Source organism: Salvia splendens, chromosome 12 (assembly GCF_004379255.2).
Source record: "Salvia splendens isolate huo1 chromosome 12, SspV2, whole genome shotgun sequence".
NCBI classification, from domain to species: Eukaryota; Viridiplantae; Streptophyta; class Magnoliopsida; order Lamiales; family Lamiaceae; genus Salvia; species Salvia splendens.
In genome coordinates this window covers 32,469,309-32,483,792 of record NC_056043.1, presented here as the reverse complement: position 1 = coordinate 32,483,792, position 14,484 = coordinate 32,469,309, and the positions used below count along the sequence as shown (strand labels likewise).

Here is a 14,484-nt window from a genome sequence, read left to right as displayed (position 1 = left end):
TTAATATATGAAATAAATACATAATTACAATATTCTGAGAAAACTCTGATAATATAAAGAAATTAAAGAATTTACCGCTGCGTAGATATGGCATAAAAATAAAATATTGAAGTAAAATAGGGCTATAAAACAGACTCTCCTTCACACCAACACGCACACACATACAAAAACTTCCTGCAAATACTGGCGCATATACATACAAATTCTCTATCTCTATTCTCCCCTCTCCAAAAACACACACAAAATCTCCTCACTCACAACACAATTCACACACACCCCCAGCAAATTCGCGGTTCGTTGATTTCAATCATAGAAATTGGGGTTCACTCTATTTATTTAGTCATTGATAGCTACGGACAGTATTTAATTTGATTATTTTGGGGATATTTTTGGGTGTTAGTGGAGTGATGAAACCCTATGGATTTAGGATTTCGTTACTGGATTTGATGGTGGGGGTTTGAAATTATTATGCTATTCCCTGGGGTTCTGTTTGAGGAATTGTTCTGTTTTTCGAGTGGGGTGGTTTTGATTGGATTATGTTGCTTATGCGTTGTTCTTCTTGAACATTGAGGCGTTGAGAAGCTCGCGATATCGACAGTGAATTGCTTAGTGAAATTCGGAATTTTGGATTGTGTGAGTTGAGGTTCTGGTAATTGAATTGGAACTCCTGGGGTTGCTGTATAGGAAAATTTCACAATTTATATCGTGTGATTGTCAGTTTTTCTTGGAGAAATTCAGCTGATTGTGTAATTCGGTTGCTGGTGTCACGGATAACAAGTTGCTAAGGGATGAAATTAGGGTGCTGGTGTGAGAATTGATGGCCTAGTGTATAGATGTGGTGTGGAAATTAGTTTCAACTCTCATTAAGCTAGTAAATTTTATCTTTGGTTGTAGTGAGGACACTGATATAATTGAGCATTTGGGACGCGGCATGTGGTTATTAATCTGAGGAGAACAGTTGAATTTGTTTCTATTTTTTATTTTTATGTGATAATGTTTAGTTATGGAAAGAAGTGAGCCATCGTTAGTACCTGAATGGCTGAAAAATACTGGAAACTCGACTTCTGGAAGCTCCATCTCTCATTCAGGTAGGTTTTTTTATGTTATTGTATCATACTATCTGATGTTTGTGGCGTTTTTCTGAATTTTTTTTCGGGTTGTAGATGATCACCTAGCATCAAGGGCTGCTAGGAATAAGTCCTCTTTCAATGGTAATGGTCATGATCTAGGACGATCTTTTAGTTCTGAAAGAACTACTTTTTCTTCATATTTCCGACAGAGTTCTAGTAGCAACAGTTTAGGTAATTTTAGATCACACAATAGTTTTGGGAGGAACCAGCGTGACAGGGACTGGGAGAAGGGCACATATGATTATCGTGATCATGACAATTCATTTTTGGGTGGGCGCCAGCATCGGAAAGTTTCAGATCCACTGGTAGACCCTTCATTAGGTAAATTTGAGAGGGATGGTTTAAGACGTTCTCAGTCCATGATTTCTGGGAAGCATGGAGATGCATGGCCGAAGAAAGTTGGTGCTGACTCAGGCGGTGCCAGTGTAAAGATATCGAACGGTTTGCCTACTAAGGGCAGCCCTGTTGTTGGGGTGAGCAAAGCTGCTTTTGAGAGAGATTTTCCATCACTGGGAGTAGATGAAAGAGCAGTCGTGTCGGATATTGGAAGAGTGCCATCTCCTGGCTTAAGTACTGCTATTCAGAGCTTACCTATTGCTACCTCAGCTTCTTTAGGTGGGGAAAAATGGACATCAGCTTTGGCGGAGGTTCCTGTGTTAGTTGAAGGCAATGGAACAGTCTCATCATCTGTGCTCCAAGCCACTACATCAAGTTCCACATCTTTAGTTTCAACCACTAGTCTCAATATGGCAGAAGCCGTGGCTCAGGGTCCTAGTCGTGCCCAGACTGCCCCACAGGCAGGTCCCCTGTCACCCTTCATTAAATCAGATATCCTTTACAGTGTGCTTATGCCCGGTATTCATGTTTCAGTTATCTGTTGGAGCTCAGAGACTAGAGGAGCTGGCAATCAAACAATCTAGGCAATTAATTCCAGTGACTCCCTCAATGCCAAAAGCTTTGGTGAGACTTTAATCATCCTTTCTTTGTATGTTATGTTGTTATACTTGATTCCTAGTTTTCAATATCTGTCCCTAGTTTTGAATAGCTTGTGAAAGTTGAGAATCAGCATTTAGGAAGCATTTTATAATTGGCTTATCAAACCATAGTATTAGTCTTTTAGATAAATCCAGAGTTCACAGTTCACACTTAACATGGAACTGGACATTTCAAATTATATTCATTAACATTACTTTGTATAGGCAGTTGTGCCAACATTCTTGATTTCATAATGATGAAGTTTACTCTATCTAAGATCCAAGTTGCTAATGCACATGTTTTTTGACCTTTTGTTTCTTGAGGAGAAATTAGGAAAATATTATTTTGTTTCTAGCAGATGTCTTGGCTGTTTAAATTTTTGTATGGATTTTAATAGAGTTGGTTTTTAGATTCTGTGAAATTGGAAGAATTAATACCATACTCATCCTTTCATTCATTAAGTTCTTCAATCATTAAGATTACAGAATCAGTCACTAAATCTTTTATGTTGTAATATCTTTTTGTTATTGATACCTCTTAAGTAGAAAAAATGCTTTGTCGGGCTATAATTGTCTAAACGTGATCAACTTTTGGGATTCGCTTTAATGACTATGTGGATGTTGAAGGAAACAGATGTAGAGGTCTTGCATTATGACATTTGAGGGTGGAACAGAGTATCCTAGAAGTATGAATGACTGAACTGATGGACTAGATTGTAATTTTATGATTTAGTTTAACCATCTTGCCTCTCAAGTAGATAAAATCAATGATTATTATATAGAATTGTAAGTTGAGTGTCACTGCCTCACTGGTAAGATCTTCAGCACATTTGAATGAAATACATTTTTGTTTTCTGGTGTCTGCACTTTGTGAGGCCTTGCTGTGTCATGCTTTCTACACATGTTGTGGTACACTTTAGGGGGTGTTTACTTTGAGTGATAAGATTGCTTCTAATCCATCATTTATTTTGATGGATTGATTGCAAGAAGGATCTTAAACCAATCTGCATGTATTTAACTGCCCATAATGTGTTGTTCAAAGTTTATATAAGACTATCTAATACTTCATTGCGAATATGCTACTCATTTTTATCTAAATGTGGCTCTAGGTGCTGAATTTTTCTGACAAACCGAAGAGCAAAGTGGGTAGTCAGCAGCATTCCATCTCCTCACCACTTCCTGTAAATCAGTCTCCTCGTGGTGGACCAGTGAAGGGTGATTTTTCAAAAGCATCTAATGTTGGAAAGCTCCAAGTTCTTAAGCCAGCCCGGGAAAAGAATGGTGTCAGCCCTGTTGTAAAGGACAACTTGAGCCCAACAAGTGGTAGCTCTGTTGCTCCTTCTCCGTCTGTTTCTGGCTCTTCAGTAACCAAGGTCCCCCCTAACAATGCAGTTCCTGACCGTAAGCCTGCATTAACTTCACTAGAGAAGCGGCCTACCTCTCAAGCTCGAAGTCGAAATGATTTTTTTAATCTAGTGAGAAAGAAATCTATGGTGAACCCTGCACCTGCTGATTCAGCTACTGAAAATGCCTCTTCTGACTTGGACACTGGCTCATCCATGTCACCATCATTTTCTGATAAGAATGCTGAAATGGATGTCATGCCTGCCACGAGTCAGCCCGTGGAATTGCCATTGAGTTTAGGCCCAAATGTAGACCTTTTGTCTGAGGTGAAACCTGGTTCAATCAGCAATGGTGATGCTTCTGATGTACAAAAGTGTGTGAGCAATGGTAAGAAGCATCCTAGCTTGAACCTTATCCTTCCTGAGGAGGAAGAGGCTGCTTTCCTTCGTTCTTTGGGCTGGGAGGAAAATAACGACGAGGGAGGTCTTACTGTAGAAGAAATCACTGCTTACTACAGGGATTTGACTAAGGTAATTTTGGAATTCAGTTTTATAAATGTTAAATCCTGTGATCTTCTTAGGTTTTACTTACTAAAAACAAGTGTGTTCTTGCTGCAGTACATCAATTCAAACCCATCCCCTCGAATACTGCAGATTGTACAGCTCCTGACTCATTTTGACTCGCAACTTGAGGGTATCGATGAAATGAGCTCATCAGATGATATACGTAAACCTTGATTCCGGATATGCTATTTTTGCCATAGTTTTTTGTTTAGATGAAGAGGTCATCGATGATCCTTACTTACGATCGCCTCCAATGATCGTCTTCCCTTTGGGTTCTGAGATTTGAGTAAAGAGAATAGTAATAGAGTAGATTTTTATCAAGTTACTCGCAAGACATTGCATAGCGCAAAAGTCTGAGTCTTGACAGTTTTGGGTTCCTTTTATTTTTCCATGACTAGAACAGTTTATGTTTTCTTTTATCTAATCAGAAATGCAAAGAAAAGCAAGAATTTACTCAATACTACTTTTCTTTTCCTCCCTTCTTTTTCGTATCATTCAATCTTTTTACACCAATGAAAAAAATTCCAACTATATATGATACTACTATTTTAATTGAGCTGCTACTATTTATGATAATATAATCACAATTAATCAACAAGAACTGATAAATTACTCTCTCCTTCTCATTTGACCTGACACGCGTTTTAGCCACAATTATTTACGAGAGTTAGATTATAATATAAATGTGTATGATCATGTATCAATGTTCGTAATGTACACCAAATCGAATGAGAAATATTTTGAGGCACCATTCTTATATTGAGGCTCTCGCCATAAGTTTCTTTGAGGCTAGAGTCTTTTGATGAAGCTTTCTTGGATATCGTTTTTGGGTTTGTCCTTTGCTAGATAGATCGATCTCCTTCTAACCATATTGTTCTCTATTCATCGTTGACATCTTCTTATAATATTAACAACAAATTGAAGGTATTTATTATATTTATATTAATAATAATTATTGCTGATATTAATATTAATAATAGTAGTAATAATTAAATAGAGATAAGAATTCCACATTGAGGCTGGTTTGTGAGGGTTTTACTGTTTTGCAGTCTCTCTCTCTCTCTCTCTCACACACACACACCACACACGATGGCAAGCACGGTGATGGCCGAGAAGACAGAGGCAGAGCTTCGGAAAGAGATCGACGAACTCCGCCGCCAACAGCGGGAGGTACATCTTTGTATTCACATATACGACTCTATCGATACACCTGCTCACAAAAATCTAACAACTTCTCCTTTGATCAAAATCTTCGCGCGAAAACCTAATTTTCCTCGGCGCGACAGATCACGGAGCGGCTACGAGATCCCAGGGGCATCCGCCGCGGTGGATTAACGAGTGCCGGACCACGCAATTTTGCCCCCAATGGCAGCCGTCAGCGTGGCTTTGTTCGGTCTGTAAATTTCTCAACCTCTCTCTGTCGCTGTCCATTTATCTTTCCTTCGCTGTTTCACAATCGGCTAAATGTTTCCGTCGAAAATGGTATATTAGAACTAGTAGTACTACTTTTTTGTTTGAATTTGTGGATTTAACTAGTCTTAGTTGTGTGTAGTTAATTTCCAAGGTGTTCACTTGGGTGTGATGGTTTAGGACTTTGAAATCCCTCCTGCTGAGCACGTGCCGAGGGTGTTGCCCAAGGATGAGGACCCTAGTCTGGTGAGTAGGAATAAGAGGATGCTTGGCCAGCTTCTTGGCACGTTAGAGGTATGGTGGTTCTGTTTCTTACTCTCGGTAATGTTTCGTTTCATGTTTACTTGAAGAGTTGCACGTGTTCCATGTTTTTACTTGCTCATAGTTCTGTTCTGCTCTTCTCTGGTTGTATTGCTCTGGAGTTTTTATATAGTCCAGAGTTTGTTATTTGGTTTTGATCTACCAACAGTGTTGATGCAATATCTTTTTTCGTAGTATGACAGCCATAGATGCCTTTGTTTGTATTCTCTGTATTCTGTCATCGTTCTTCAAAAATTAATTAGGATGCTAACGTAACTAATACCTGAATTGTAATATTCTATTGTTTGATGCCCCTTCAGAGGTTCAGGAAAGAGGACGTGCAACGATCAGGCACGGAGGCATACATGAGGAGATCTGATTCTCTGAAAAGGGTGAGATGGATGTTACTGTTGCCTTTGCCTTTTGCTTTATGTCTGCTTTCATGCAAATAATTGTAAGATTACTAGGGTGCATGAGGTTTACATAGTTACTAGCTTAGATTGGATATTTTCTTATATAATTAACACAGTGATAAGACACTAATGATCCCTTGAGTTGTAAGCACCACTTGGACTTGGATGTATTTGTTTATTACCAATCAAATGTGAGCAAACACTTTTACATGGGAAAGGAAAGGGATTATGAAATGTGTTAACCTACTACCACTTTTTAGTAGGTTACTGTATTATTTTTTTGTGTATTGAAGAATGTCTGTTAATTGAAGAAAATAAAGAAAGAAGCATCTGGTACCTACCTTGCAGATATTTATTTCACCTCTACAGACTATACTACATTAGGAGTTTTTTTTTTCTTTTCTTTGTTCACTATCCTTGTTGAGAATTGCATAAAACTTCAAATAAGACGCATGTGCTTGTATTGGAAACCAGATATTATTCCTCGTAAATTTGACTAAGAATTCATATTCTTTTGTAGGCTGAGCAACGCGCACGTGAAGAGAGTGAAAAACTCAGGCTACAAGAGCGTGAACAGATTGCTGAAAAACGGAAGAGAGATTTGGTATGTTACTCACATATTACTTAGACCATCTGTGTGCAGACACTGTATGCTATTTATACTATGAAGGCTTATGTTCTCCACTGAACAGCTGCATTCCATGAGATCAACTTCTGATTATTGTCATTTCACACTTTTCCCTGTTCTATCAGATTCTAAGAGCTCGTATAGCTGCAAAAGCACAGGAAAAGAATATGGAATTGCTGTTTCTTCGGTGGAGTGAGCACCACAAAAAACTTGGAAATTTCATAAGGTATATTATTTCCGAATGAATCTTGGTTGCTTATTTTGCTTTAAGAATCATAAAATTCTAACATGCTTTACTGTTACTATTGTGCAGGTTATTTCTATTTTCGGTCCAAAAGTGTCCATATTCACAATTTTATTGACATCAAGTTCAAGATAAGTGTTCGTTTATGTGCAGCTTAATGACCCAAAATGACCCAAATTTCTGTTTTGGATTTTTGTTCATCCCACATAATTTCATTTTAATATGTTTCTGACGTTTCTTGTCTATTTCTTGTGCTTGTGAATCTTTCAGGACTAAGGCTGAACCTCCCATCTATTACTCGTTTTCCAAACCTCTGGATCAAGATGCAACTTCAGCTGAGCAGCAGAAGGAAAAGGTAAGTTCATCTCACCTTGCTCCATGCAGCTAAACTAGAATCATGTTTAACTGAAAAACGCAGCTCTTTCCCTATTAGTCTTCAAACTGGATCTAGAGCGTGTTTGTGGAAGCTTTTTTTTGAATGCCTATGCGTTATGACTTATTTTAAAGTAATGTTTGAAAAACGCAGCCCTCCTAATAACTTCATTTGGTTAGTATTTTTTAAAAATGGTTGCCAAACACTAAAATGTTGCTATAAGCACTGACAAGTTATACGTTGTTCTCAAAAGCATATAAGCTCGCCCTCAAACACTCTATTACTTTTATGTAGAAGTACATACAAACTTTCTTGATGAACAATATGTGGTCAAGTATATGAAAAATTCATAAGAACCATTTATTTCTACTGTACCTTGTCTCAGATGTTTCAAGAGTGGAAATCTGTTAGGAGAGAGGAACTGTCGCAATATCAGAAACAGATTTTGGAGCAGCATCTTGCAAATGTGGACAATGAACTGGAAAGGTGGCAAAACAGGAGGAAAGGTAGAAGACCGAATAACACTATGGCAAACTTACAGGAGACAATGGACAAAGAGCTGGAGACCCATCAGCTCGAGCCTGGTCCCAAGATTAGAATAATTCCTGGCCAAAGTAATAACGAAGATGAAGATGATGTGGAAGATATAAATGTTGCCGAGGATGATTTGATGGATGATGTGCTGGGTGTCGATGATAATGGACGAAGGGCTGATGAAACGGAGAAACTAGACACAGGTAATAGTCCGCCTGTAGAAAAGAAGGAAGAGTAGGTATCCTCGCCAAAATTTCTGCTTGCTTTCATTTTGTTTTCGTATTTTGCCTTCGGTGTTTTATGTTGTTACGATGTTAGGTCAGATATAATCTGGTGCTTAGGATCCAGTTTCTTTATCTACATTGCTTCATCCATGAAACTTAGAATTAAAAGGTAATTGTACTAAATTTCTAGATTTCATTCTCTGCATTAGAGTTTTCTATAAATTGCATTGGTATTTGCACTTGCAAATTGGAACATATTGTTTGGTCATAAATCACTGTATTGGTTTCCAAATATTTTTTGTCACATACCGAAGATGCAGAACTTTGATGAATTACTACTCGTATTTGCATTTCCAAATGACTTGAAATGAATTATAATCCATTTAGTTGAAATGTTTCTTATTCTCCGTGATCTAACTATGACATTGTAGTTACTATCATATTGTCTTATAATTCAAGTAAATGCAAATCATATTAAAATGCTTCTAAAATTGTTTGAATCATATTAAGAAAGTAAAAAATATTTATTATGACTCTAAATTATTATAATATGTACTCGATTGATACAATTTTATTTTTAACCTGTCTCAAGACCATTCATTTCTAAAGTAAAACTTTTATATACTCCATTTTCCTATATCTCTTATTTTATGTTTTTCTATGTAACTCTTAAAATAATATAATCTCCGTCTTCAAGATATAGTTTTAGTTGTAAACATATTTTAATATAAAACTGACATAATAAGAGAGTAAAAAAATGACAATAATATTGTTAATAGAAAATTAATTACTTTATTATAGAAACAACTTAAGTATTAAAATAGTTTCAGACTAATTTTAGTAAATGGCCTAAAATAAAGTTATTCTTCGTTAATGAAGATAATTTGCATAAATTTTATATGTATATCATTCAAGAAAGGGGTTATTTGATTATCTCCTTATGAGTTATGACCGATGAAACATAAATAATTATCTTATACTCCATTTGAAAACATATTTTTTTCGTCCAGAACTAATAGCTTGTTTTTTTTTTTTGGCGAGCCTTCAATTTTTGGTAACATAATTCACGCTTATTCACAAGAGTAAGTTCTTTATTCGAGTTAGCCTAACAACATAAGCTTAGGATAATAAAGAGATTAATACTCTTAATAACTAAAGCGATAAGCTTAATTAATAGTAACTCCACTTTTCAACTAAACACCGATTCGCTCACATCACATGCTTCTTCTCTCCACATTTCACGCAAAGATCCTCTCTCTCTCTTCAAAAGCAACTCACTCACTCCAAAAGCAAGCAACTCAGAGAGAGTAGAGAAGAGGAGAGAGAGAGCCCGCACATTCGATACAACGAAAAAAGTAGCAAAAGCAGCGCCCACCGCCGTGGGCGGTGCTTCCCCTTTCCCCAAATTCCCCCAAATCAAAACCTCACCACATCACAATCCCTAAAAAAATGACCTCCTCCTCCAACCACCACCGCCACCACTACCCTCCCTCCCCCTCCTCCTCCGCCTCTCTCCGCGGCTGCTGCTGCTGCCTCTTCCTCCTCTTCTCCTTCCTCACCCTCCTCGCCCTCGCCGTCGCGCTCGTCGTCGTCCTCGCGCTCAAGCCTAAAAAGCCGGAGTTCGACCTCCAGCAGGTCGCCGTCCAGTACGTCGGCATCAGCCAGACCGCCGTCTCGCTCGACATCCGGCTGGCGTTCGCCGCATCCAACGGCAACAAGGTCGGGATCAAGTACGGCGAGTCGCGATTCACCGTCATGTACCGCGGCATCCCCCTCGGCCGCGGCGCCGTCCCCGGATTCTACCAGGCGGCGCACACCGTGCGCCGCGTCGAGGTCGTGATCGTCGTCGATCGGGTCAGCTTGATGCAGGCGGACGCGGCCGATTTGGTGAGAGACGCGTCGCTGAACGATCGGGTTGAATTGCGGGTCGTCGGAGATGGCGGGGCGAAGATCCGGATCCTCGGGTTAACCTCCCCCGGCGTGCAGGTTAGCATCACTCTCTTCACTCTTTTCCAGCTCATTGTTATTAATTTTTTTTTAATTCACTTGCTTATTTGCTAGGTTAAATTGCAATATTTACTGTTTTTGCTATTTCATGGAATTCTACTTTTTTGATTTCAGTGGTTTTGGTTGTTTAATTGTGGTTAAATATCAGTTTAACTCCCATTTTCGCTATTTCATGGAATTTCTAATATTTCGTTTGGTTTTAGTGGTTTTTGGAGTTTTAAATGATCGATAATGGTTGCCTATTTACCTATGGGTGATTCGAACATTCTCGATGCATAGTGTCTAGTGGTTTTGGTAGTTTAATTGCAGTGAATTTTATCGGGTTAATTCAGTTGCTAATGTGACGAACAAACTCATTATTCTGTCACAAAACTAATTGATAGATCAATCGAGGTGAATTCAGTAGCTTATTTGAAATTATAGTACTTGTGGAGTCATGTACATTAGAGAATCAACAATATTTAAACTCGAATTATTCGTGTTGGGACTTAGCTGTCGCACTATAGGTTGTAGAATCAGTGGTAGCTTCGACAACTTAATTTAATCTAGTTTTTCGACTTGGCTGTGTTGTTAACCTTACCTTACCTTAACCTTTTTTTTTTTACCTTACCTTAACCTTACTACCTTACCTTGACTTTATTTGGATCCACCATTACTTATTTGGCGAATTAATTCATTGTCCCATTGATTAATTACTACTATGTCGCACTATATATAAGTCAACAAAATTGAACTTTTTAGGAGAAAAAATAAATGAAGATATTTTTTAGGGGAGAAACAATTTTTTCTTTTATGGATAATAAGCTCAAAACAAGACTCTTCGTTTTCGTTACTATTCTATTTTTGCTTGTTGGAATTTGTGGAATGTGTATCTTGGTTTGTATTTTAAAAGAATCTTTTTTTCTATGCTTTTGTCGGCTACCAGTCTGCTAGCTTGCGCACATTGCTAAGATACGCATATGTGAGCGTGTGTATTTTTTTTTTCCTTTTTTCTTTTTCTTTTTCCTTGTGTTTCTTTCGAGTCAAAAAACTCTCTGTCATTGTGTTTTCTTTTTATTTTTTCACTATAAGACTTTTTTATATACACACTTTTCGATTTTGGTGGGATTTAAGCAATGTTTTAAAAACCGGACCGGACCGGCCGGTTCGACCGGTTCAACCGCGAACCGGTAGGCAGTCCGGTCCGGTTCACCCCTAAAAACCACTAGCACATTGAACCGCCGCGAACCGGTGGAACCGGCCGGTCGGACCGGTCCAACCGCGAACCGGAAATCGGTTTTTCAATTTTTCAAATTTTTTTTTAATTTTGTTCAATTTTTCAAAAAAAAAATTTTAAAATTTGTTGTTGCTAAGACTTGAACACATGACCTCATCTCTAAATATCAACTTCTTTACCACTCCACCACATGATCATTTTGAAATATTATGAACATTAATTATCCTTATACATTAAATCTGAAATTCTTTTTCCACCAAAACTAATAATTCATATTAGTTTTGTATTCTTTTAAGATAATTCATTTTAATTTTATATTCTTTTAAGATAATTCATTTTAATTCTATATTCTTTTAAGAAATTGTTAATTATAATATATTTCTTATATTTTAATTATATTTTTACAATCACTATATTTTACAATATAGGAGTTTATAATTATACATAGACTTTAATACTAGTTTTTTAATATTGTGTATTATAGTTTATTATTGTATTCAAACTTAACGTCATTAAATATTCTAATATACTAATATAAGACTTGTTTTATATAATAATACAATTAAAAGTATAATACTATAATATTTATTGATAAAACATGTAATTAAATTTTATTATTTATAACTAAATAAATAAATATATATGTATAAACAGTATTACGGTTCAACCAATGGTTCGACCAGTGAACCGGTTGAACCAGTGAACCAGTAACGACACCGGTTCGCTGGCCGGTCCGGTTTTTAAAACATTGGATTTAAGTTATACTCCCTCCGTCCCGCACTACCTGCACTTATTTCCTTTCTGGGTGTCCCAAGTTATTTGCACTCTTTCCATTTTTAGTAACAATTTATACCTACAGCCGTAATTGTTGACTTTGTCTATCACTCATTCCTTAATCTCCGTGCCCAAAAGGAAAGGTGCGAGTTGTGCGTGACGGAGGGAGTACATTTTTTCTCATTCCTTAAGGTGATGGAGAGTTTGATTGAGATTATGAGTTTTTTTTATTGAGAATTTTGGAAATTTTAGGTGTTATGAAGCTGAAAGAATTGGTTTTTCTAAAAATTACTCCCTCCGTCCCATAATAAGAGTCATGTTTTGCCATTTTGGTCTGTCTCACAATAAGAACCATATTTTACTTTTATCATAAATGGTAAGTAGACCCTACGTTCCACCAACTTATTTCACGCACATTTTATTATAAAACTACTTCTTCCGTCCGCTATTAAATGTCTCATATTTGACCGGCACAAGTTTTAATAAATTGTTTGACTTTATGAAGTAAAGTGAGTAGAAAAGTTGGTGAAATATGAGACTTACTTGTATATATTGGTTTTATAATAAAATGTGAGTGGAATGAGTTAGTAGAATGTAAAGTCCACTTACCAAATATGGTAAAAGTGAAATGAGATATTTATTAGCATACAGACGAAAAAGGAAAAATGGGACATTTAATGGCAGACGGATGGAGTAAAATGTATAAGTGAGATCAATATTTCACTAACTTATTCAAATCACATTTTTCTTTACATTTATTAAAATCCGTGTCATACTTAAATACAACTCCTATTCTGGGATGGGGGAGTAGGATGGATTTCATTTATTATATAAATTCCAATTGAGAATTAGAGAGGGTCAACTTAGAAAAATAAAAATTATATATCAATATATGGATAGTAGTACGTAATATCTTGTGTGATAATGTAGTGCCCATGCAATATTTTTGTATTTTATTATATAAGTATCTATATGCAAATATGGTGTCTTAGAGTTTATTAATTATTTTAAAAATCTACTATGCTAATTGCTACCTAAGTCTACTATACTACAATTCCTTATTTTAATTTAGAGTGGGAACCCATGCTGGCCTAGATATCATTTCAATTTTATCACTTATTATTTGTGCAAAGTTTAACATTCTTGCAACATAAGTCGTTGACAGTTTTTGTCATTTTGTTGGTCCCTCGAAATTTTGAAACCTTTTTTTGTCGGTCTCTAAAATTCGGACTATTGTGTCCAAGGACAAAATAATATTCTTAGATTTCAATCATGTCTAATAATCTCTGATCATGTGTATAAGCTATCTAGTAATTTTTGTAAATTTTATTTAATAATTATAACAATAAATAATTGATCGTCTTGTTTAACAGTAAATTTTATTTAAAAATTATAACAATAAATTTTATTTTTCGTAAATTTTCTATTTATTTTTTATATAGATGATCTTATTTCATATACTTAATTATTTTACGTTATTATGCTTCTAGGGATGGTGATTTTTACTTCAATGTTGCGTAAAATAGCTATTAGAAAAAAATATGTTGTTAGGTGAGTTAAATATTTTATCGAACCACCAGTAAATGAACTAGTAATTTTTATTGGAATCAAACTTATAACTAGTCATATTATAGCTGAACAGCTTGCCTTATGAGTGGATTTTCCCACCATTTTGTTTTCTCATTTAATCGTTTTGCTTTATTACTGTTGTTTGTTGTTGTGCCTGTAGTTGTTTCTGATTTGAATGATTTTGTATAATATTTATTTCCTACACAAATTAATGCAACTCTTTATGGATCTATTCCAATTTAATTGATTTTTTTTATTATAGGTATCGGTAGATTGCACAATTGCCATTAGTCCAAGAAAGCAATCCCTATTATACAAGCAGTGTGGATTCGACGGTCTCAGCGTCTGATATATATGGTCCACTTTTTGTGTCTCTTCCTTCAATTTTATCTCTAGAAATACTTAAAAAGAAAATTCTTGTGAAGAGAGAGAGAGATTTGTGTCTCTCTCTTCCTTTAATTTTCTCTCTATAAATATTTAAAGAAAATTTTTGTGGAGAGACAGGGATGGAGAATTGACAAAGTGAATTCCCACAAGTTGAAGGCAAATTGAGATGAGTTATAGAGAATATGAGTTTGAGGGGTTTCTGCAAATTTTGTATTCTTGTATAAAAGTTATAAAATCTGATTGATTCAATATGATATTACTCATGTTCTCACTCCTACTTAACTGATCTGCTGTATTATTATTTCTTTATGAGTTGTGCTATATCATGGTATGCCTTTTTATTTTTTATCTTTTTAGACAATCAATAGTGGTTTTTATACCATGTGACCATTAT

At 36.0% G+C, this 14,484-nt stretch overlaps 3 protein-coding genes across 3 annotated transcripts; all 3 read left to right on the top strand.

The window, feature by feature from the left end:
• Positions 1–156: 156 nt before the first annotated feature.
• LOC121759359 lies at positions 157–4,469 on the top strand. The gene is made up of 5 exons (XM_042154915.1): positions 157–1,088; positions 1,164–1,927; positions 2,001–2,090; positions 3,214–3,978; positions 4,066–4,469. Exons 1-5 carry the CDS (start codon positions 1,004–1,006, stop codon positions 4,183–4,185), a joined length of 1,824 nt encoding a protein of 607 aa, XP_042010849.1. The 5' UTR covers positions 157–1,003; the 3' UTR covers positions 4,186–4,469.
• A 631-nt stretch (positions 4,470–5,100) lies between these two features.
• LOC121759296 (pinin-like) lies at positions 5,101–8,405 on the top strand. Its single transcript, XM_042154830.1, has 8 exons — positions 5,101–5,181; positions 5,298–5,507; positions 5,602–5,715; positions 6,042–6,113; positions 6,655–6,738; positions 6,888–6,988; positions 7,277–7,361; positions 7,765–8,405. The coding sequence occupies exons 1-8, from the start codon at positions 5,101–5,103 to the stop codon at positions 8,149–8,151; spliced, it is 1,134 nt and encodes a 377-aa protein (XP_042010764.1). The 3' UTR covers positions 8,152–8,405.
• An 828-nt stretch (positions 8,406–9,233) lies between these two features.
• On the top strand, positions 9,234–14,421 carry LOC121759740. The gene is made up of 2 exons (XM_042155421.1): positions 9,234–10,123; positions 13,966–14,421. Exons 1-2 carry the CDS (start codon positions 9,587–9,589, stop codon positions 14,050–14,052), a joined length of 624 nt encoding a protein of 207 aa, XP_042011355.1. The 5' UTR covers positions 9,234–9,586; the 3' UTR covers positions 14,053–14,421.
• Positions 14,422–14,484: the final 63 nt, after the last annotated feature.